Here is a 24,904-nt window from a genome sequence, read left to right as displayed (position 1 = left end):
CAGCGACCGAAGCACTGAACCGAACGGTTCGGTGTAACCGAACGCCCACCCCTACTTGTTGGTCTCCAACAAAGCTGATAAAACAACTAAGGAAGACTATCTCGAAGACAGTGAGACAACCCCAAAGTCCTTTCTTGGTTTAGTGTTCGAGTTACTGGCCACTACCGCTTGCACAATCTATTCAAACTCACTGTCTGAATCAGTTCGGTTTCTTGAGTCTCAACTACAAGCTGAAAGACATCGATCAGCTATGCTGCGACAAGAAGCGGAAGGACCGCGGAAGTCCCTGGAGCATTCAGATGCATACTTTCTGGTGCAACAGCAAGCGTTGGAGGATTTTAGCGCCAAACAGGACAAAGCTAATAAGCTTGCTAAGCTTATTGCCAGCATGGTGGATACCCAGGATAACGTTTCTTGAGCTCTTCTGAAGTTGTTTCAGTTATGCTCTTGTTTTGCTGCCGCGTTTATTTGCACTGGTGGCCAATTTTGACGGCCAGTGTTTGTAATATGCTGCTTTGTTCCCTATATTTGCACTGGTGGCGAACTTTGATGCCCAGTGGATGTAATATGTGTAATAGCGGTAATAGGCTAGCGTTAATTGCTTGCTTATTTATTTCCTTATTGTGTTGTTTACTTGTTTGCTTGTAGTCACTGCATTACTTTTCCTGTGTTTTTCTAGTGGCCACAATAACCTATTTTTGGAAACTAGGCCAAAATAATCATGGCAGCACACGGACTGTTGTAACCATGGGCCTCCTGCGGGCCGTATGATCCATGGGCCTTCTACGGGTCGTAGGATCCATGGGCCTTCTACGGGTCGTACGATCCATGGGCCTTCTACGGGGCATATCATCATTTCGCCAATCATGGGCCGTACTATTCGTGGACCATAACGGGCCATTAATAGGCCGTATTTGATAACTCTATGAAAATAGCCCAACGGGATTTTTTGACATGAAAACGACCCAACGTATTAACGGGCCACAAACGGGTCGACTGTAACCACGGGCTGAATTTGGCTCACAAGCAGAAAATGACAGTAACGGGCCATAAGTAACCGAATGCTGGAAATGAGCCCAAGAATAAATGGGCCCTGAGAAGCTCAAAAGATAACATGGGCTGGAAACGGCCCAATGGAATAATGGGCCGTTAATGGGTATGAAGTGCTACACTGTTAATTACGGGTCAGTTTCACCACGGGCCGTTAATGGGCCAAGAGTTACAAATGGCCTTATATGGGCCGAAAGATGTCATGGGCCATACATGGACCGGAAGTTAAAACGGGCTGGAATCATATTGGACGGCCCAGATGACGGTACTGGGCCTAATTCGGAGAGGTCGTTTCGGGCCCTGGGTTAGCGGGCTGTAAATGGGCTATATGCGAACAGACCGTTAACAGGCTTTCTGTGGGCCGGCCCCCGCCTTTTGACCAAGTCAAACGGGCCGGCCTTTTCACAGGAATGGGCCTCTCTTGGGCCGTGCCTCGTGTCGACGTATCATAGGCGCCTTGGGTCCAATGAGTGGATGACATCTGTCCCAACAGTGAGCCGACACGTGTTTCCTCCAGCCAATGATAATTTTACACGTGGAAAATCCTCATTGGTTGGGGCTGTTAACGGGTTATCGGATCCAAAACCGGGCCCGATAGCTTAACGGCGTTCCGTTACGGTGGATGCCACGTGTCGGTCACCCTTGACGAAAGCACTTTTGTGACACGAGATTTATCGTCATGGAAGTGGACACTTCCGTGATGATAATTTTGGTAATGTCATGGAACACTTCTACGACAGCACAGGTATGGCTATCTTGATTCTGTCATAAAATCGTCATGGATGTACATGCATGACAAAAGACGTAACCTACTGTGATGAACACGTATCATCACGGAAGTGTATTTTCTTTGTAGTGCTTCCTCTAAAGCTCCCTACCCACATCCACGCTGCAACGAATACACACCATTGAAGGTCCTCTCTTCCTCCTTTTCAAACAGTATTCATGCTTGCTTGGCCGCTGTCAATTCTCCAGCCAAGCACTGGACGTATCTGTGATTCCTCGCACATTCATACCCTCCCGTACACCGGGCCCACCAACCCTCCCCGTGCTCCAATCTTTACTACCCCCGCCTACCCACATTGATTATATTGGCACACGTCGTCTTCCATGGCCTTGTGCTCTCCATCGCCGTTTTTCCCAGTAGTCGTCGCTCCTCGTTACGTTAAGAATAGAGATCAAGAGAAATAGAGAAGCAACAAATGAATCAAGTGTGTGTTCCTTTATTGATGATCTCAGGTATATATACAAGTACAAGGGACGTTTCCGTCTGTTTCCAAGGGGTGCTACGAGCGGGACAAGCGCGGCTTCAATGGTTGCTAATTCGCAACCATTCGTTAGTTATCCTTATTAAGCATGGATTATTAGGCTTTAAATATATCCAGACTCGTTGGTACACCATGTGCTGCCCCTGCAGGCAGCAGACGTACTTCCGTAATACGCCATTTGCATCAGCTCTAGAGAGTAGAGAGCGAGCGAGCGGTAGATACCCAATTAGGCAATTACCCATAGATATCTTCTTCGTACCATCTCCTTACTCTTCAAGTGTTCTTTTGGAGCTTGTTAGCATGTGTTTGGTGATTTTAGAGCTTGAATTCCTTCTTGTTCTTGGAAATGTGGCGATTGCGTGCGGTTTATCATGTTTGGAAATAATTTGAAAAAAAGGATACAACCTTTCCTTTAGAAAGGGAGCGACACTCAAGCACCGCTATCAACGGATCCAACCACAAGGCCAAAATCTAGTTTTTCACCCTGAACAATCTTTCCGAACATATCCGAGCAACACCTTCATCAACATAACGACGCAAGAAAAACATCGCCATTGCTAGGTATACCCACTTGGGCGTGACCTAGGCTTTCGCGTCAGAGCTCGAGATGGGGTGCTCGGGTAGCACCGCCATTGAAGTCACTCATGTGTTGTAGCCGGCACTTTTTCGCAATCCCCGCAGCTATATAGCCATCTCACTAATGGCATAAACTTGATGTAGGACAAAATTAGCTTTATGGAAAAATTAAAGTTAGTGCCTCCACCAGGCATATTATATATAGAGGTTGAAATTTCGTTATTATTCTATGGTGTAACTTTGCCAGCATATTCCATGTGTTGACCTACATGGCTGGAACGTCTGATGTTGCAGAGTTTTCCAATGAGGAATATGGTGCGATAGGTCATTGTCCGCACTCAACATTTGTCGTGGAGTTGGATGGACTCATTTATCTACGATGCTTCCGCAGTTATTTATTTTAGATGGCCTTCAGCCATATTTATGTAATAAATAGTCTTTTGAGGACCCCGATGTAATAAGGTGTGTGATTGAACTCTGTTATATTTCATTGTGTACTCTATGTGTTAGCATACCGATCCAGGGATGGCACTTAAGCGCAGAAACTCGGATCCATTTGGGTCGGGTCACTACAAGAATGTCGCCATTACACAACTAACATCCCTCTGCATTAAGCCATCGTCCATAATTTTATCTCACCGCCGAAGTCAACTACCGAATCAAGAGAGATGAACCCTCACGATGACCTTTCGATGACTACCACCATCGTGGCGCCGTAGGAAGTTGCTACAATATAGTTTGCAGTGAGCACCATCCGGTCGATCGAATCTAGCTAACCACCACTAATCAATAGACCATAGGGCTATTAGCCGGCCACCGCACGGGCAAAGGCCATCACCTTGTCTGTCATTGTGGACACTGCTAGGCACATGGAGCAAACAATCGGCCGTTAGATCTGGCGCCTCGACAGAGGGATGCACCCTGGAGGTCACATGTCATGTGGCGCATCAGGCAGTTGTGCGAGCGTCCACCAGAGCTGGACTGGACGGCGGCTGATGACCCTAGGTCGATTAGTCGTGGGTGATGGAGGAGGGGTCGGGTTTGAAGTAGAGGCGCAAGAATGGGACAGAGGGACCAGCGAGGGCGCCTCACCGACGTCGTCTGCTGAGAGTCGGCCTACTGCAGTGCCGACGGTAGGGTTTGGTGGCTAGGGTAGAAGTTTGGGCGGTAGCGGCTGTGCCTCCGGGGTCGCTCGAGTGACCCTGGAGGCGTCTAGGTTGTGTCAACTGAGTATGACACTGCAGTGCATAATCCTAATTGTTTGGTGAACGACTTCGAAACCAAATAGTAAAACTACATGATATCACGGTGACATTGTCAATAGCATCTGTACAGACCTCTATAAGTTATTACATGGCACTGAATCCAGCTGATCAAAGGTTGATTGTACAGAATCAAGAATAGCTAAGTTGCACGTCAAATACCTAAGCATGAAGCCTCAAATGATACAAGTGTATATTGCATTTCCTGGCATACCGCTTGAAAGCTTAGCTTTCTTTCACGAAATGAGAAATGTCAAATCATGTAAAGTTGTTCAGAGGTTCAGAGTCCACCTTGACAAATCTTCTCTCTTGCATGATCCCGGTATATAGCATCGCAAAAATTGCTCACACAAAGTGCTCGTGTGCCTCAGAAGCTTTTTTAGCCGGATCTCAGAAGCTTATCACACTTGCCTAGTAGAATCGTCATGAACCCCAGAAGCTTCCCAGAACAATAACTTAATTAACATGTTTTTTCACAACTTTTAACTATGAATAAATAGAGAATAAATATGTGAATAGTATCATCCGTTATTCACATTTTTTTGCAGGCCTGGAATTGTCATGTTTTTGGATGAAAAATTGCGCCAACACAATGTATCCTAAATAATATCGATGAGTTTGTTCACATTTTTTGTGAATGCACTGTATGTGTGAATTTTAATTGAACTGTGTGTATGCATGTGCAACTGTTTCTTCCTCTACTTTAATCACCTGAATAACTAACTATATTACCTAGTCTCAAAATATGTGTCGTACGATTAGCATCCAATGGTAAAGGATCAAAGCCTAGTAAATTTTCACAAAAAATTACACCTGGTCCTATAATTAATATGCTTTTATTTATGTGTCTTCACTATGATGGGAGATGCTACTAGTGAACTTGTCAACTCCGGTCCAATTAAGTTCAATTTTTGCCCCCCCCCCCCCCCCCTATTTATTTTGCAGAGTATCATGTTTATACAGGTACATCAAGCACTTTTGTGTGACGGGAACTTCTGGTCTATGGGTGTATATACATCTTATATGAAAAAAGTTTGATCAAAATAGTGTGAATAGTGACCTATAATAGCAAATAAAATTTGTTTATTGCCCTGAAGTCAGCACTGGGATTTTGATTATGAAAATTTGTATACTGGTGCAAATAAAGTCATGTTTAATCCAAAAAAACCTTCTAATGTTTTTGACCTTTTTGCAATTATTAAAAAAAGATTCTTATGTAGGGTGTATATACACCCAGGAACCAAAGGGTATTTCTCCACTTTTGTGGCCTCTTTAACTCGTTTTATTTTGAAAGCACAAGAATATATAGATAAAATGAAAAAATGAAAATGCTCGAGACAAAATTATAAACTAAAAGTTGTACACGAATTCAAAGTACTCATCAGAGCAAATTTTTCAACAGCAAATTGTTCAAAGTTTTTACCTTATTGAATTCGAATTCAAACTACACGAATTCGAATTCAATAAGCTAACAACTTTGAAACATCATCATTGTCAGGTATATCCAACACGGGAGACCTAGGCTATCACTCCGAAATTGAGACCGGGTGCTCATGTAGCACCACCATCGAACTCAATCATGTGTTGTCTCCATCACTTTTCCGCAATTCCAACAGTTTCTTGCTTTGAGACCGTCGCCACTGCACAATCACTCATAGTCCCCATTCATAGTTGACATCTCACCGCCAAATTCCACCACCAAATATGATGAGAGGAACCCTCATGAAGACCTTTCGGTGGTCACTGCAATCCAAGGCGAGGCCGCCGCTGTAGGCCGGAGTGTTCACAACATTGACCAAGACCGATTGCGGAGCACACCATTCAAGACTACCACTTTGTCGGAGAGAGTTCTGCCCAGGCCTGTCACCCCAGGACCAACATGGCTGGAACTAGAGCACGAAAAACATATCACCATCGTCGACGCGCATCTGCGCGGAGTGTAGCCACCGCTTGATCAGGAACGCACAACCGTCCGATGAAAGCACACCATCCACGAATCAAAGCCGGCATGCGACCACTCCAAATCCGACACATCGAGTGGATCCTCGGGATGAAACTGAGGTGCCGATTCCATTCATGACAGCAGTCGGGAAGCAACCATGCCATGCCGCATTTGCCACGCACGGCGTGTACCATGGATGAGCTGCTTGAATCATCCAGCCGTCTCCATTGAGGAACACCGTCGGTAGGTAGCCACCAAGCCGTCGAGCTAGATCGAAAAATCCAAAAAGAAAAGACAATGTCACACCGCAGCTATCGGCAACGGGCTTTGCCCGATGGCGTCGTTCAGATGGCAACAGGGCAAGAAGCATTCTCTCAAAAGATTTAAACATCATCAAGGACATTGACAACGAGATGCCGAGTTGAACATTAGAAACTTGAAATTTTAATTAAAACAAGAAAGAAGAAGAGACTGCTGATGGACTACACTCTGCATTCTCTCAGAAATACCTATACATCACAGGTGAGGGGTTGATGTCTCTTAGTAAAGCTAGCTATCGTTGTACTCCACCTGACTATTTCTTGTAGCACTAGGTGTTGAGGTTATAAGCTGATGCTTTGACTTGCTCTGCATTAAGTTCATTATCTTGTTTAAGTTCAATTTCTGCCCCCCCCCCCCCTATTTAATTTTTCGAAGTTTGAAATAAGAAAACATATTGACAAGTGTCATGTTTATAGAGGTACATCGAGCACTTTTGTTGGACGGAAACTTTTGGTCTATGGGTGTATATACATCCTATATGGAAAAAAATTGATCAAAATAGTGTGAATAGTGCCCTATAATAGCAAATAAAATGGGTTTTTTCGCCCTGAAGTCAACGCTGGGTTTTTGTTCGCAAAAGTATGTATACTAGTGCAAAAGAAAGTCAAGTTTAATCCAAAAAAAACTTCTAAACCTTTTTGACCTTTCTTGGCAATTAAAAAAAATCTTATATAGGGTGTATGAACCAAAGGGTATTTCCCCACTTTTGTGGCCTCTTTAATTCTTTTTATTTTGAAAGCACAATAATATATAGATAAATAATGAAAAAAAAAGATGCCCGAGACAAAATTACAAACTAAAAGTTTTACACAAATTGGAATAACTGAGAGCAAATTGTTGAACAGCAAGCTGATAAAAGGTTACAGCAGTGTCTTGCACACTTGAGTTGCCACATGGCCGGTACATTTGACTCTTTACTAGTCATGCATGTGAGTCATGTGAGGGAGAGAATAAACTAGTCATCAGATTCGTGCATCACTGCCGATGCCGAGTGTGAGGGAGAGCTGAGAACAAACTAGTGATCAGAGTCGATCATGCATCACTGCCGATGCCGAGTGTCAACCACGGGCGGGGATATTCGGTCAAGTCCTGTTGCTGGACAAGGGTAAGGTTGTTCTCTACGACGTTCACCGAGAACACTTCGACGTCCGTCTCCATATCCAGGTCCTCCGCCAGGATATCATTGACCGTGAAGTTGCCGCCGAGGATCTCACGCACGAGCTGCATCCGGATCCCATCGCGGGCCAGCAGTAGGAAGGATCTCATGACGAAGTTACGGCGCCTGTGGCTAGCCTGCTGCCTAGCCACGTAGTTGAAGTGAGGCAGCGGCCAGAGCCGATATCTGAGCACGTCCCCTCGAGGGCTCGGCAGGTAAAACCGGCCGCGCAAGGATAGCCCGCACTCGGACAGCGGCAACCCGGGCTGACTGACTCGCCACACGGGCCTACCTTGACATAGAGCACCACGGCGGGATCAGCTTCACCATCCGGCGTCAGCGCCGGCGATGAAGACGAAGAACGGCCGACCAGCGTTTGACACAGCGCCGGCGTTGGTGGCTGCGGCGGCCACAGGGAGCTGCTGTTCCATTTTGGGGCGAGGGTTGTTGGGAGGATGGGTTGATCAGTTTAATGGCGGCCGGGCAGCTACAATTGGAAAGGAACGCTGCGTCGAACGGAAATGGGAAGGTGGTAAACCGCGAAATTAATTATATGACCCGGTGTATTTTTCTGTGATAAATTAATAGGCTTCCATCCTTCACGGTTGGATGCCAATCAAATCGTATGGCGCTCATTTAGAGACCCGTTAGCTAGCTGTCCACGTGATTTAGTCAAAGGAAGAAAGGAGTTGCACGTGCATACATGCAGTGCAAATATTTTTTAGAGGACATGCAGTGCAATTCAAACGTACAAATACAGTGCCTAAAAGAAATACAGAGCATTTAGAAAAAAATGTGAACCGACACTTGGGATATAATAGTTTAGGATACATCTTGTATGTAAATTTTCATTCAAAAAATAGGTTAATGATTTACACCAGACGACTGGCTAAACTTTGCGACGGTCGGTCGCTCAGCTCATCACCACGTTAGCATAGGTCAACACATGTTGCTATCTTTCCCAAGCGAGTCGCTGTGTCCACAAGTTCATCCTTTGAATTTTCTACAATCTCGTATTCATTACTACAATCTCGTGGTAGATACATGTACTCTGTACTACATCCATATGAATACAATCAAAAGCAGCATGTAGGGTATTATCTCTTCGAGAGAGCCCGAAGCTGGGTAAAATCCCGTGTCCATGTTACCATCGCTCCAAGACGCCTAGTTTAGGACCCCTACTATGAGATACGCCGGCTATAGAACCGACAACCATCATTGTTGTTCGCTACGACCTTCAACGAAAATCATTGCGATGATGGAGACCATGTGTTCGTGACGAGGAGTCTTCTTCGTCAGCGATGGAAGACAGCGAGCACGGGCAGCCGATGGCGAGCTACTCGCTATGAGTAGGGGCAACAAAGCTGCTGTGTGGGCGCAGTAGCGCTTGCTGCGCCTAAGGGAAGGGGCGCATGCTGGTTCAGAGAGTTCAAAGAACGTAGGCATCCTAGACAAAAGAAATAATAGAGAAACGGGGCTGGATCGTATGGTCAAAAGGTATTGTATCATGCGGTGGGAGACGCACGGCCCAAATCCTAGCTGGCTCCCAAAAAATATGACAACTTGTGGCCTGCTAAAAAAAAGTGAATAACACAAAACCAATTTTAAAAGATACAACATATATAACCTATGTCAATGAATATGTTCATTATTTATGAACTTGTAATTCTCAGTAGTTCCTGTTGTAGAATTGGTGAATCACATCGAGGAGTTGCACATATATGTAGTGCAATTCACATTTGCACATATGCCTGGTAAGTTTTTATATGCTAAGACACTGTATTATTTTGACAAAAAGTAAAAGCTTATGTCTTGATGCATTGATAAAATGAGAGAACAAGTACTTCCACAAGCCTAGTGATGAGCCAACACCCCAAAATATAACGCCACACTTGTAAGTAGCAACCGATACGTCTTAAACGTTAAAAGCTTATGTCTTGATGCATTGATAAAATGAGAGAACAAGTACTTCCACAAGCCTAGTGATGAGCCAACACCCCAAAATATAACGCCACACTTCTAAGTAGCAACCGATACGTCTTAAACGTATCTATAAATTTTCTTGTCGAATGTTATTATATTATCATTTTCATAATAGTACACTTCTAAGTAGCAACTGATGGAGTCAAATCCGGCTGATCTCGGGTAGGGGGTTCTAGATGGTAGGCTCGGCATGATGGTAACAGGACAAAAAGGGGGCACGATGTTTACCCAGCACCATGCCCTCTCGAAGAGGTAAAACCCTACGTCATGTTGTATAGTATTGATGAAATGGGGTACAGACTACATGTTGATCTACATCGAGATGGAGTGTGTATGAGTCTTATGCCTCTACGGACTACATCCCTCGGTTTATATAGACATCGGGGGTACCTAGGGTTACACTTAGGTCCATGACATCTGAAGATAAACATGACGAAGATTGCATCATTCCTTGGAGTATGTGCCAAGTCTTCGGAAGATTTCATCGATCTTGATTCCTTCATGGATCCAGACATATGTTGCCCACTGGTTTGTCGTTTGGGGGTCCTAGGCCAGGCCCTGCTCTAGGAGCCAACGTGGTTACAACCCCCCAATCCAGGACACCATTAGTAGCCCTTGAACCGATCTTCAAGCCAAGGACTATCCTCGGACAATTGTCGTTCATCTTTGGTGTTTTGTCTTGCAAAACGGTTCAACATTTTCTTCGCGTGCTTGTCTCCAAAGCGAACAGGATCCTGCCTGAGGCATAACATACCCTGCACATTCGAGGAGCCCCAACCGAGCTTGCGAGAGCTATTGTTTCTTGATCAGATCCGAAGACCCTTCCATCGCCTAGTTATCTTAACGACGAAGCTAGTCTTCCCGTGCCGGAATGGGGGCGCCGGTTTGGTCACTTCTGACAACTTTGCCCAAACCTAAAACGCCACCACGTACTACAGAATCGAAAGGTCCCTTAGTTATCATTGTAACGTGTTAGCACAGCTCGAGGACGTAGCCATTGGCATGTCTTATCAATAAAGAGATCATGCCCCGGATTTTTGGCAGCATCATCAGTAAAAACTCCACGATTGCGCGTGCGCATAACGCACATCGAAATAGGAACTCGAGGAATTCCTGCCACACCGTGCGTCTCTTTCTGGTTTTTATTGGCATATAAAAGACATATGGTAAAATGAATCAACCTTCACGCTTTTAATCTCTCCCTTGCTCCCATCATCTTCAAGCTCCAGCGCCCGAAGAGCAAAAGGCTTTTATCCCATTTTCCCTCTTCTCCATTCTCAAGCGATGGTCGGGAAGGGGAAACATGTTGCAGGGACACAAACCTCCAAGGGGGAGCCTTAGGCCACCGCCAAAAATCAGGAGACAGCTGCCGATGCAGAGAAGGAAGCGGGGAAGAGAGGGTTGTGGATCCCCTCCGCTGTAGTGACGAAACCAATCAAAAGGGTGCATGGATACATGAGCGAAGATCAATATGTACCAAACATCTAAGATCCACATCCTTAGGTTAAAACAACAATGTTTTCTGAATAAAATTATGTTTGCCAGAGCAAGAACCAAGAACAGGATCTACTGAATAAATTTCAGTCTTAGGGCATGCTAGTAGCAAGAATATGGAGTTCAAATTGACTAAAAAATAAAAAGGCAGCAATCACCTAGTCATTTTTCTCAATCTACAAGTGTGGGAAAAAAAGGAACAATTTTTCATTTTGGCCTCAAGGTATCTCAGTCATTAACTTAAAAAGATTCACATCAAGACAAACAAGTTTTTATGCTATCACAGTCCACAAAACTGTTTGGTAAATATGCTAAATTGTTTGGTGAGCAAAAAGACGTGATTCTTTCATAGGTTTCCTGTCATCTTTCCATGCCTTGCGTTAGAACTGTTGTGGTTGCTTCGTTATTATAATGATAGTGGCGTCATGGTTGAGCTCCTTTGAAAGAACAATGACAGGTGGAAAACACCAAAGGCATCTTAATTTTTTGTTTTGTTCTGACCATTTGAGTTATGCCAATGTTATAAAAAAAAGTGGCAATTTTTGGGGAAGTGATATTTACACATAGAGGTGAACAAGGGCATTCAAATGAATACATAGAAAATATCCCTTTTATTTACTTTAAAGATGCGCAAACAAACTCATATGAATTCAAAGTAACTATTTGTGCAAAAAACATATTCAGTAACCAAGTGCAGCATAAAACATTTCTTGACCACATAGGAAGCAAATACGATCCGAGTCATGCTAGTTGCCTTCGAATATTTCCTGACTCTAATGAGGCAGAAAGGAAATGACACGACTGCACAAACCTGATTATTCCAATAGGTGACCTCAAAGCGCAAAACAAATATAAACTCCAAAATCAAGGTTCACATAAAAAAACTCAATCACCGGAGAGGCGTTGGATGGGAGGCTGATCTATGTGAGCTGCATGAGATGAAGGGACATCCAATGGAACAAAGTGGGTTGGATCGCATGCGGAGCTTGCGACACAAATGGTAGGAGGGAGTAATGGAGGAGGAGGCAGCACATGCATGGGGTGGGGTGATGGTAGTTAAATGTTGCATCGCTTTTGGGAGCAAATTGGAGGTTTTGAGGAGGAAGACGATGGAATCAAAGGAACGAGATCGATTTAGTGGGATGGATTGGACTAGTATCCACATGAAGTTTTGAGGAGAGAGATGTCAGGTAGGCGTCACATCCACCCAAAGGGCATCTTGAGGCTGGCTTGATTTACTGTCGTTTCTTTATCATGGTAGGTACTTAAAAAGCTAGCAGATCTTTACATATCGACTACAATTCGTATGATATTATAACACTGTTCCACCCCATTTTCTAACATTTCACAAGATTTGACCAGATTCTGCAAGGTGTGGTAATTGTTTGACAACTTTCCACTAGATTTTGCACAACTTGACAGCATGACATGAAGCAAGCATCCTCGATCAATGTAGTTATGTATCAGACGCACATATTATTTTTGGTGAGGCATATGAACCATTTCTTTTGTGCAAGGCACATGAACAGATTGCCAATGAGAACATTTTATGATAGCAATAACCACCATAAGACATGATTTACTTTTTACAACAGTTTGCAAACTGCCACAAGACATGAAAAGTCGTCATGCGAACTACCATTTGAGTGTTGCATACAAGCTAAAAGATAATACCATCTCAATAAATGAAAAAAGAAACTTGTCTCAACAGAAGGCTGAAAGATAGGTTAACTCGAACAATATGGTATGGTACGCGCCAAGCACATGGACATGGAGGCATATCATGATTTATTCATTGGTCATCTTTGCAGAGATCTAGTCATGAACGAAATCCATGTGCGTAAGTGCAACAGAAGCATTAAGCAGGGGTAGAGCTTACTAGGACTACATCGGTCCTTGTACCACCTAAGATGTAATTTTCATGATATAAATGCATATATGACAGTGTTTTGCCACCCATATGGATATGATACAATAACTTTATTTGTCCACCTCGCATATATATTATACTCTTTTCATCCATTCTGTGGACATATTGAACTAGAATTACAAGGCATTACAGAAAAAGATTACAATAATACTTGCTTGGTCTAATTAGGAAATTCCTACACATTTGTTGAAAGAACTTTGGGAACTCAATTGTTTACTATTAACTTTTAAGGGGCAAGTATCTCATCTCCCCCTTCGCTGCTCCCTCCACTCATATATAAGTTCCACATTCAACAACCTAACCAAGCCAAGACAAGGATGTGGAGGAAGAACAAAAAGAGCAAGCTTATGAATGCACATACTTGTCTATGGAAGTGCACACAAATAGGAGAACAAACAAAACAATGCTAAGGAATGCCAAGGGGGAGAGAGAGAGAGAGAGAGAGAGAGAGAGAGGCTGACTTGATGCATGCACATGTAGAATCCTTCATTCCCCGAGGGTTGTGTACATAAGCCGCCTCAAATAGCGTAACTCTATGTAGAATCAGTCTAGAGATATGAGCTCCAGCATGATTACAACTTCAGTTTGATTACATAAGGAACATCCGGCATCTAGAGAAAATATATGACCCAATTAGACATGTAAGAGAAAGAATTTTGCTTTGGTGCACCCCCCCCCCCCCCCCCCACACACCCTAGTTTTTAGGGTATTCTCATACGTTCACAATCTACTAATTCTACTCCTTATTCTCCCAATCAAACAAGAGATCATAATAATCTAATATTTTAATCGAAATGGGTATATTATATATAATCTACACCTTTAAACTGCATCCAAATCTGTACACTTTTAAGGGTGGTTGCACCGAAGCAAAACTCAATAGAAAAAATAATAACATCTGAAGCAATTGTTGTGCTATTTTTTTCTCTCTGCAAATCGAAATTCCTTGTTGAATATAAGAAATGAATGGCATGCATACCTACTATATATGCCAAGATGATGGACATCAAAGTGATCACATTTATTTATTAGCACCAGCAACTTTCTGAAAAACGGATGCTGAATTTATTTACACTAATTGATGAATATTCCAGCTACAAAAGAAGTAAATAGAAAAAAATGTACAAGAATTTACAATATTATTTTCAGATAGAACGTATATGTACACTAGCTATAGGTAATTAAAAATAGAACATGTGATTGAGGAAAACATCATCAAGGAGATTGACAACGAGAAGCGCTCTTATATGCATATAAAATACATACAATGATATGTCGCTAGAATGATGCATGAGATGATGACTTGAGCATTAGAAACTTGAATTTTTTTAATTAAAAATAAGGATAATCTCCTGAGGGACTACACTCTGCATTCTCTCAGAAGTACTTACACATCATAGGTGAGGGATTGGTTTTATTGATGTCTCTTTAGTAGCTATCGTGTACTCCACCTGACGATTTTTTGTAACACTAGTCTGAGTTTAAAAGCTGATGCTTAGCCCTGCTGTGCGTTAATTTATTGTCTTGTTTAAGTTCAACTTTTGGGTCCCCGCACTTGATTTTTCAGTATGAAATAAGAAAACATTGCAGAGTGGCATGTTTATAGGGGTACTGGAGGGAGTGCATTGAGCACTTTTATATGATTTTTTTCTTTGAATTTTTAGGATTGCTTATCACGTGTGTCACGTGGTCACTTTTGTAGGAATTGAAAGCACACACCGTCATGTTTCTAGAACTGAAAAAATGTCAATAATAAAAATGTTCCAGACAAAATTATAAAACTAGAAGTTTTACTGGAATTGGAATAACTGAGAGCAAACTTTTCAACAATAAACTGATAAAAAGATACAGCAATGTCTTGGCATTCGTCGACGTCTTGGCACATATAGCTGGAACATTTTGCAATGGCTGTCTTGGCACTGACGTCATGTGCGAGCGAGCTGGGAACACACTACTAGTCATCAGATTCAGATTCATCACTGCCGATGTCAAGCGTCGACATGCTGAGCGTCAAAGTTGTCATGGGGCGATCAATCATCGGCCAAATCCTATTGCTGCACAAGTGTAAGGCTCCCCTCTGTGACGTTCACCCAGAACACCTCGATGTCCGTTTCTACGTATTCACTAGGGAAGCCATCGACCGTTAACTTGATGCCGAGGATCTCACGCACAAGCTGCATCTTGATCTCGTCGCCGTCGAAGGCCAATTGGAGCAAGGATCTCATGACCAAGTTATTACTGCGCCTGTGGCGAGCGTGATGCGTCGCCACATACACGTAGTGAGGCCGTGGCAGGAGCACATATCTGAGCACGTTCCTTTCGAAGGTTGGCAGGTAAAACCGGCCATGCACGGAGAGCCCGGACTTTGATAGCACTGGCGTGGGATCCCTGATTTTCCACCTAGCGTCGCCGGGCTTGGCGTGCATGATCATTTCCCTGGGCGGCCCCACCTTCACATAGAGCACCACGGCGGGATCAGCATCGCCATCTTCGTAGACCAGTTCTGCCGCGTTCCACTCGATCAGCCATGGCAGGTCCTCGAGGAAAACGCTGGGTAGGTAAGTGACGGCCCTGGTTACCCGGTTGAACAGCCGCATCAGCTAAGAGCACCAGGAGGCCCTCGGCGGTGGCGACCACGTCCCCATACTCCTGAGGGATGTGCAGCTTGATGGAGGCACCGGTGAGATTGTTAACGAACCTGGCCTTGTTGTTAGTGCGTGCATCCCCTTTCGCCATCTCCCAGTGGCAAGGGAAGAATTGCGGGTCCATGCCCATCAGCTTTGGGTCGGCGGTGGCGGCCATCCACGGCTTGCACACACCTCTCAGCGCCTTGTAGTCTTTGACATCGGAGAGTAACACCAGGTCCGCCACCTTGGGTCCCAGGTCGGCGAAGACGATTTCCCAGTCCCTCTCCTCGTCCGTACATGTACGTATGCTGCAAATCAAGAGATTCATGTCATCGATGCCATGCTTTTAAAACTTGGAAATGCGAATCAAGCATCTGTCTAAATTATACCATGAAATTAATCTAGCAGCAAGAAAATCCGTAAACTAGATCTGATAATCCGTAGGCAAGCGATAGCTAATAAACTAGTAGTATGTGCGTGCATTAATCTGTACCGTTTATGGGCGCCGGTGTCCGCGCCGGCCATAGGGAGGGTAGGGATGTTGAACAACGGCCGGCCAATCGCAGCTAGCTAGCCGGATAGCAGCGTCATACCCACCATCGATCATGACGGAAGGCCACAACAATCGCTGCATCATTTGTAAGCCTAGTGCTTCTTCTATACGTAGTATTTCTCCGATTGCTTCTTAATGAGAACATGATGGAATTTAGCATTTATACACGTTAAAGTGGAGGAAAGAACAAATTATTTGCTGATAGAAAATGTGTATTACAATAGTCCGTCCGATGAAAAAACAAACAAATAGAAAATTACATTAGGTGGTAAGAACAAGAAACAAAAAGGCATCCTATGCATCTACTACAATAGTTCTCTACTTGCGCTTAACAACGCCGACATAAGGAAGCTCTACCGAACCCAAGTAGATCTTGCCGTTGCTTCTCTCCATAATCTCGGTGGGCCTCACCTTCTTTGGGCCTCTCATCTCCTCGACTATCTTCCCATCGTTACCGACCCTGACAGCGAGACGATGACTATCACGACCAAATGGTAACTCATTCTTCTCGCGGTGCAACGCCACCCAATAGCCTCCTATGGTGTCGGGCCTCACGTTATCTGGATAGCCGGGCAGGTCAGCAAAAGGCTCGGATGTGCCTGCGTTGACCCCTTTGATCCAGTGCCTCAGCAGCTTGCACGGTCCGGTAGATGCGACCACGAGGTGAGTGCGGTCGGCGCTGAGCGCGACGCCGTTGGGGTACGTCATGCCCGCCTGGAGCACCGTGACATCGGATGTCCGTGGGTCGTACCTCATGAGGCGGCCCGTCGAGTCCCCAGTGCGAGTGACCATCTCATGCTGCGACCTTTGATAGTTCATCGAGCTGTCGGTGAAGTAGACCTGACCCGTAACTTGATCGACGTCAACACCGTTGGTGAAGCGCAGAGGAAAACCGTCAACCTGGTTGACCAACACGGTGGCCTCCCCGCCGCCCGGCGCAACCCGCATCAGCCCCTTGTATGCGTCGGCCACGTAGAGGTCACCCGATTTCTGGTTGAACCGTAGGCCGAGCGGACGGCCGCAGCGGCTCTCCCTGGCAGTCTCAGTCTCCGGGCTGAACTTGGACGGCGTGCACGTCCTGCTATCGTAGCCGGGTCCATATGCATAGGTAGTCCATCCTAGCTTTTCGCCGTTCCACTTGAGGATCCGGCCGTCAGAGACGCCGCTGTAGGGGCCCTGGCCTTGACCGTCGAAGGCGACGCTCTCCGGCCCGTGGACCGTCCCACGCGGCAGCGGCAGCGGCAGCTGTTGGCTTCGTGAGGCATCGAAGCTAGTGGCGGCTAAGGCCCCGGGCATGAGGAGAAGGACGAGGATGATCAGCGTGACGGTGGTCTTGAGGAGGCGGCTCATGCTGCACCCCATGTTGTTGTCGATCTGCTGGTTGTCTCCTTGGCTCTTGGACTCTTGGTTAATAAGCACCTGCGCTGGATGGCTTGGTTTGATGGAGAGATCCAAGCTGGAGGCTGCTCTTATATAGCAGCAGCATTGATCCATCGAGAACTAGCAGTAGTCCGAGTCGGCGTGTGGTACAGCCGGAGGCCGAGTGGGTTTCGATCCTACGTTTTTTTTTTTTAGGAAAACCGTTTCTGCTACGTAACGGACGGAATCAAACCAAACGAGGAAGAGCAAAAAAAAGGGTGGCCGGTGTACGTGCGTGATCGTACAAGCCAGCTTCACGTGTATTGTGTACGGGAGCAGAAGAATCGATCCACCTGCTAGCCTGCTTGCTTCGGAGCTCGTACAGCTTGTTCCTTCGGAAAGCACTCCATCGTCATCGTCTCGCCGTCGCCGGAAGTACTCGTCGTCGGCACTCGGCCAACAACCGTTCCGACCAAAACCCCTCCCTTTCCTTGTTTTCACCAACGTACCTAGCAAGTACGTAGCCTACACGTACACAGGAGAGGAGCACGTACGCCATCCATACTCCATTAACTAAAAGAATTAAAAAAAATCAGCAACACCGCCTTCTTCCCCGCCCAAAGTTTTGGATTTCAGAAAATATACCGCCGCCCAGAATGAAATTGGCGAAATTCGGCTTTTCCGGAAAATTCCGGATGAAAAGCACCATCCAAATTTTGTATTCTTGAACAAAAAATGAGCGGTTTGAACAAAAAATAACGAAATTATCCAAAAAGAATAATATCTGCAGCAACTAGAACACAGCAGAACCAAGCTGAACAACAACCATACATGAACTGCTTATACACACGTGAATAGTCCAAAACCACGCAGGTGCCCGTCCCCCGCATCGCCTCCAGGGCGACACGGGTGGAGCTCCAAATCGAGCCGCCGGCGGGCCTCCCTCGTCTCCTACCTCCCCTCGCCATCGCCGGATGAGGTCACCGGACTAAGTCCTTGCGGCGGACGGCGGCGGCGGGGCATTTCGTTTCGCTGCGCAGCGGCGTGGTCCTCGGTGGCGGGAGGCGCTCGTCTGCCCTAGCTCGCTGGCGCAGCCGCGGCGGCTCCCTGCGCGGATCTCGCGCTCTAGCTCCCGGATCTGGCCGGCGCGGGTATGGAGGTGTGGCGCCCCGTCCTCCCCTGCTTGGGGGTGGCTTGGCGGCTTCGGCGGCCCGGTGGTTGGCTTCTCCGCGAACGCCTCATGTGCTGCGGCGGCGGCTCCCAGTGTGCAGCGGCCGCGGCTCCCGGCGCGATCTCGCGCTTCCGGATGAGTGTGCCCGGATCCCTCGGACCTTGCTCTTCGGATGAGTGTGCCGAGATTTGTTGTCCAACAGTGCGTGCTCCGTCGCCGCGGCCGCAGACGATGGCATGAACGGCGATGTCTAGCATGTCGGACTCGTCGCGTGTCCGACGCTGCATGCCGCTTGCCATCGAATGCAACTTAAAGAATCCCGTATTTATAGTCTCATGGAAACTCCAGAAAGTATGATAAATCATGGCACCAGCAACGCCCAACCCATCACTGTGTCAAAACTTGCAATAGACAGCTCATGACAAAAAATACAGTTTTGCTAGAACTCATCTAGATGAGATTTAATTTAGTCTCATTCACCTTTTTATAGCCACTGGATGTGATGCTATAAGATGCGTGTATGCTGACGTGGTTGTATCCGTTCTTATTTTCCAGATGAATGAGACAAAATTACGTCTCATCTAGATGAGTTCTAGGTACTCCCAAAAATAAACACACAACTGCCCAGCCCAACCTATGCATGCATGAAGCCAAATTGAAAACCAGCTCCTAGGGCTGCATGCATGCAGATCCAAAACGCCACCGCCCGACAATATCTCCAGACAGAACGCAAGGTTGACCAGGAACTGCTGCGGTAGAAAAATCGCTAGATCCACCCTAAAACATGAACAACACGTTGAGAAAAAACGAGGAGGCGCACCTAGGTACATACACAATCCTACCCTGTCATATCCCAAACAAATGCACATGTCAAGTCTAGATCGGCCATTCTTTTCTACTGATACAAGTGGTGAAACGTGTGGACGAATTCATCCCCGGAAATAGGGGCTTGAGTACTCTTTTCATTCAGTCTGTGGACATGTTGAACTAGAATTACAAGGCATTGCAGAAAAATATTACAATAATACTTGCTTGGTCTAATTAGGAAATTCCTACACATTTGTCGAAAGAACTTTGGGAACTCAATTGTTTACTATCAAGGGGCAAAGTATCTCATCTTCCCCTTCGCTGCTCCCTCCACTCACAAGTTCCACATTGAACAACCTAACCAAGCCAAGACGAGGATGTGGTGGAAGAACAAAAAAAGCAAGATTATGAAGGCACGTACTTGTCTATAGAAGTGCACATAAATAGGAGAACAAACAAAAGACTGCTAAAGAGAGAGAGGGGGGGGGGGGGGGGGGGGGGGGGGGGGCTGGCTTGATGCATGCACATGTAGAATCCTTCATTCCCCGAGGGCTATGTACAGAAGCCGCCTCAAATAGTATAACTGTATGTAGAATTAGTCTAAAGATATGAGCTCCGGCATGATTACAACTTCAGTTTCATTAGATAAGGAACATCCGGCATCTAGAGAAAATATATGACCCAATTAGACATGTAAGAGAAAGAATTTTGTGGTATTCTCATACATTCACAATCAACTAATTGTACCCCTTATTCTCCCAATCAAACAAGACATCAGAATAATCTAATATTTTAATAGAAAGGGGTATATATACCTTTAAAGTGCATCGAAATCTGTACACTTTTCTAAGGGTGGTTGTACCGAAGCAAAACTCAATAGAAAAAAAACATCTGAAGCAATTGTTGTGCTATTTTTTTCTCCCTTCAAATTGAAATTCCTTGTGGAATATACCTTTTTTGAAGTATACAAAAAATAAACCAATGTCAACAAATTTGTTCATTATTTCTGAACATTTTTAATTCTCGGCGGTTCCTGCTCTATAGAACCACACATCTAGAAGTTACACAAATATGCAGTGCAACTCACATATACACATATGCCCTGAAAGTTTTGTATGCTAAGACGCTATATTATTTTTGGACAAAACGCAAAAGCTTATGTCTTGATGCATTGATAAAATGAGAGAACAAAGTATTTTTACAAGCCTAGTGATGGTCCAACACCCCAATGTACAACGCTGCGCTTTTAAGTAGCAACAATTGGGTGGGGTGTGGTCACAATCACGGTCACCACCTTCGTGCATGACCGAGCCACGTACTCGATCTTCTCGAGCAAACTAATGATGATCGTTATTGAAGAAGGTGTCATTATGATGCTTCCAATCCCACCAAGTCAGCTTGATCACCGGTGTGGACACTGGACACAATCGCAGCCATCTTCCACCACCCACCTGAGTCCCTTCCCCTCGACGACACACCAACTCTTCACCACAGCCACCACGAGTTCTCCGTCCCGGTCATGGATCTCACCGGCCTCATGGCGCCGTCCTGACGAGCCTCGGCGGCCGGTGAGATAAAGGCGACCGCGGAGATGTTGGGTTTCTAATGGGTGACGCCGGAGTCGGCCATGTCCGAACCACTCGCGGCGGTGCCGGGCTTCAACGAGGGTCGGCGGAGGCCAGGGAGCCATACAAAGGCCGGGAAATATTGTACCAGTAATGGTTATCGTCAAACAATTGTATATGTCGATCGATTTGATCCATCCAGTGACTATACTAGTACGACATACTCAAAAGCTGTTTGGCATGGTCACCGTACATTCTTGCAGACGACGGCGGATGTCCCCATGCCAGCCGACGCGGTAGCAAGTACGTAGCCTACACGTAGTACACACGAGAGGAGCACGTACGCCATCCATACTCCATTAACTAATAAAAGAATTTATTAAAAACTTGCATCAGTCACTTCCATTCAAGCCATACAATCTTCCTCCATCGGTTGAATTTAGATCGGGCAATGTTCACCTTCTACCTCACGCAACCATGGGCCAGCCTAGGCCCTCCCCTCTACCTACCCCCACCGTTGTGCTGGCGGTCGTCTTGGCCATCCCTCTAAGCCCCGCCACACCGGAAAACAACTCCGGCGATTCCCTGCACCTCACCCCGCAAGATAGATAATGCGACAATGGCTTTTCCCTAAGTTAGATAGTGGGGTTATCTTCTCCGGCAAGGTCCGGCGTGAAGGAAGGAAGGGAGAAGGTGCCTGGCGTGAGATAAAATTTCAGATACCTGATAAAATAGCGAAACCACAATTATATAGATACAAAGCACGGAGTTTACTTTGGATTTAATTGGAAGCATCGAACTGAATAGAAGTACTTCAAATTTCATTACCAAATAAAGTCTCATAATACACCATGGACAAACACGAATGCACATGCAAGTTTTGGCAACAACCAACAAAGTCTTAATCTTAACCGATGAAGATATCATTCCTAATCTGGGAGAAAACAAGATGCTACTTTTTGTCCCGGTCCCAGAAAGGGGAGCACCCTTCTTCCCAGCAAGTCTCTCACCTGAAAAACACAAAGTGAGCAAAAGATAAAGACACGTAATCATAAAAAAATTGACTTCTTTTCCTAGAAACAAACTTCTGCATAGCACCCTTTTGAATATTAATAAACTTATCAGCTAGTTTTTCTTTTCTTCTTTTCGCGGAATTAGGCAAATGCATTTTAGGCAACATATTTTAGAAGGAGCAGGAACACCTAAATTTGTCAAAGGAAAAGTAGAAGAAATCCAACTATCCAATTCCAAGCATATCAGATCTTGTTAGCATCCTCGTATCCTAAAATGAGCAACCTGTACACAAAGAGAAGGCAGGTCAAGTAGTCGCTAGAAAACCGAAAAAATATATTACAAATATCAAGCGAAAAAGGGCTTGGAAATTACAAGAAGTTTGCTAGATTTTGACCAAGACATTGTCCAGGCAGATTGCAACTTGCAAAGCGACTGAGCTAATGAACCGTTGCCTGATGTTGCCCGCTGGATCTGGATAGGAATACTTATAGGGAAATCCCCAGGGGAGTGAGATGGAGAGATTAATAGTGGATCTGAGAAATTAGCTACAACGGAAATATCCGTTAATTCGCTAGCCATTCTGTGTGCTTCGGGTATAGGAGTGAGCAGGAAACGAGAAGAGAGGAAAAGGGGAGTCTAGGGAGAAGAAGCAACGGCTAAGGCTGATCGATCGAATCGAAGCTGAATCGAAGTTGGCTGTTTTTAGCACATTCTATACCTAATTTTTTTTAATAACTATAAAAAGAGCCCGTGTGTTGCAATGGGAGAATTTTTTTTATAATTTTTCAAGGGTCATGATCACATTTTGCTGCATCACCAAGATACAATATCAATCTCAATTTTGTGAAATCATGAACATTTTTGAAAAACTCATGGACATATTTGAAATCATCAACATTTTTCAAAATTCATGAACAGATTTACAAACTTTTGAACATTTTCTAAAATCAAGAACATTTTTGGAAATCATGCACATTTAATACTATTTGCAAACATTTTTAAAAAATTGTGAACATTCCTTTTCAAAAAATTCTTGAAACGGTGAACATTTCTAGAAAGGACACACATTGTTTTGGAAATTGGTGGAACAAACTTTGAAATTCATGAACATTATTTGATTTAATGAACATTTATTGTAATGTATAATCATTGTTTGAATCAGCGAACATTTTATGAATGAATAAACTATTTTGTACGTTACGAACAACTTTTGAATTTCTAGGTTATTTTTCTATTCATGAACATTTTTGAATAGGTGAAATTTTGTTCAGTTTCATCAACATTTTTTAATACATGAACTTTAAAAAAATCATGAACATGTTTTGATTTCATGAACATTTTCTTGTTTTCAAAATTACGAACAATTTTTGAATAAGCAGAATATTTTTATAAAATTACGAACATTTTTCAAACCCACAACATTTTATGGTTTATTTCAAGATTCTGTTTTTTTTGAAACATTTTTACACAGTGGAACCCCCGACTGGGACGGCCCACGCACATGGGAACTCCTATACTGCGCTCTGCGTGCTGGGAGATGACATTGTGCGCTCGTTCGGCCCAGCCCATTTTGGAGCGGCCTATTTTTTAATTTCTTATTTTTATTTTTATTTTTATTTTCCTTTTTTCTCGTTTAAATTATTTGGTACTTCAAAACACTTCCAGATATTAAAAAAATGAGAACTTTTAAATCAAATATTTAATAAACATAATTTGTTAGTGAATTCAAAAAATGTTCGTAATTTTTCAAAAAACAATTTGCATATTCAAAAAATGTCCTTAATTGTGAAAATAAATGTTTGGGAAATCGAAAAATGGTCATGATTTTTTTTAAAAGTTCATGTAATAAAATATTTAACGAAATTGAACAAAATGTTCGTCAAAGTGTTATCGGTGATGCAGCAAAATGTTGTTATGGCCATTGGAGATTATGATTTCATTTTTCTCCCATTGAAACGTACGGGCCCTTTTACTAGTATAATAATAAAGAGATAGTGCTTCTACCCGTCTGTTTTAAAATTGCCCCGAAAGTTGGCACAAATTACCCACTATGCCACCCATAAGTGAGAAAAAAGAAATTGTTTTTTATTCACAAGGTGCCTTTGGTTGGTTCATTTAGATGGAATCCCATTATATATCACAAGTTGCCACGCACTGCGCTGGCTAGAGCTTCTCTCTTCCAACCGACAGACCCAGGTTTGATCCCACCTTTCTCCGTTTTTCCTCTCTTTTCAATTTTAAACTGAAACACAGAGAGAGCCAGAGCTCCCTATTGGGCTGGCCCATGACGGGGCTGGACGCCCTTTGAGTTTTATTCCGTTTATTTGTTTGCTATTTGCTCTTTGTTTTTTACTTTTCTATTCCTACTTTTTTCTTATTTAAATAATTCGGTATTTCCAAAAGAATCCAAGTTTTAAATAAATGTGAATTTATAGAAAATAATGTTCTAGAGATCATAAAATGTTTGTGGATTAAAGACAATGTTCATGAATTCAATTCATGATTTTTTTTAAATGTTAAAAAAATCAGTTAAAAAATCAAAAAATGATCATGAATTACAAAAGAAGTTCATTGATTCAAAAAATGTACATGATTTTGAAAAATGTTCATGCATTTCCAAAAAAAGCACCAATTCCAAAAATGTTCATCAATTGAAACAAATGGTCGATTCATAATTTTTTTAATCAATTCAGAAAATGTTTGCCGACTCAAAAAATGTTTGTCAATTCAAATTTTTTACGAATTTATAAGCCAATTCGAAAAATATTCATGATTTGGAATAGGTTCACGAATTCATAAAAATGTTCGTTAATTTGAAAATTGTAC

General features: G+C 44.0%; 2 protein-coding genes across 2 annotated transcripts; both read right to left on the bottom strand.

Moving 5' to 3' along the window:
* Positions 1-15,030: 15,030 nt before the first annotated feature.
* Positions 15,031-16,134, bottom strand: LOC141020804 (uncharacterized). The gene is made up of 3 exons (XM_073495747.1): positions 16,103-16,134; positions 15,681-15,917; positions 15,031-15,553 (listed from the first exon to the last, which is right to left on the bottom strand). Exons 1-3 carry the CDS (start codon positions 16,132-16,134, stop codon positions 15,031-15,033), a joined length of 792 nt encoding a protein of 263 aa, XP_073351848.1.
* A 346-nt stretch (positions 16,135-16,480) lies between these two features.
* Positions 16,481-16,981, bottom strand: LOC109762669 (protein STRICTOSIDINE SYNTHASE-LIKE 10-like). Its single transcript, XM_020321538.3, has one exon. It carries the CDS (start codon positions 16,979-16,981, stop codon positions 16,481-16,483), a length of 501 nt encoding a protein of 166 aa, XP_020177127.3.
* Positions 16,982-24,904: the final 7,923 nt, after the last annotated feature.

This window comes from Aegilops tauschii, chromosome 3 (assembly GCF_002575655.3).
Source record: "Aegilops tauschii subsp. strangulata cultivar AL8/78 chromosome 3, Aet v6.0, whole genome shotgun sequence".
NCBI lineage: Eukaryota > Viridiplantae > Streptophyta > Magnoliopsida > Poales > Poaceae > Aegilops > Aegilops tauschii.
Note: the sequence above shows the minus strand (reverse complement) of the source record. Positions and strands in the feature narration are given on the sequence as shown.

What these genes read in the sequence shown, in the direction of transcription:
- LOC141020804 (XM_073495747.1), bottom strand. Translation starts at nt 16,134, where the DNA reads ATGGCCGGCGCGGACACCGGCGCCCATAAACG. An exon ending in GACACCGGCGCCCATAAACG is followed by an intron (nt 15,918 to 16,102) that starts GTACAGATTAAT and finishes CTTGATTTGCAG; the next exon opens with CATACGTACATGTACGGACG. An exon ending in CGCACTAACAACAAGGCCAG is followed by an intron (nt 15,554 to 15,680) that starts GTTCGTTAACAA and finishes CCGGGTAACCAG; the next exon opens with GGCCGTCACTTACCTACCCA.
- LOC109762669 (XM_020321538.3), bottom strand. Translation starts at nt 16,981, where the DNA reads ATGAACTATCAAAGGTCGCAGCATGAGATGGTCACTCGCACTGGGGAC.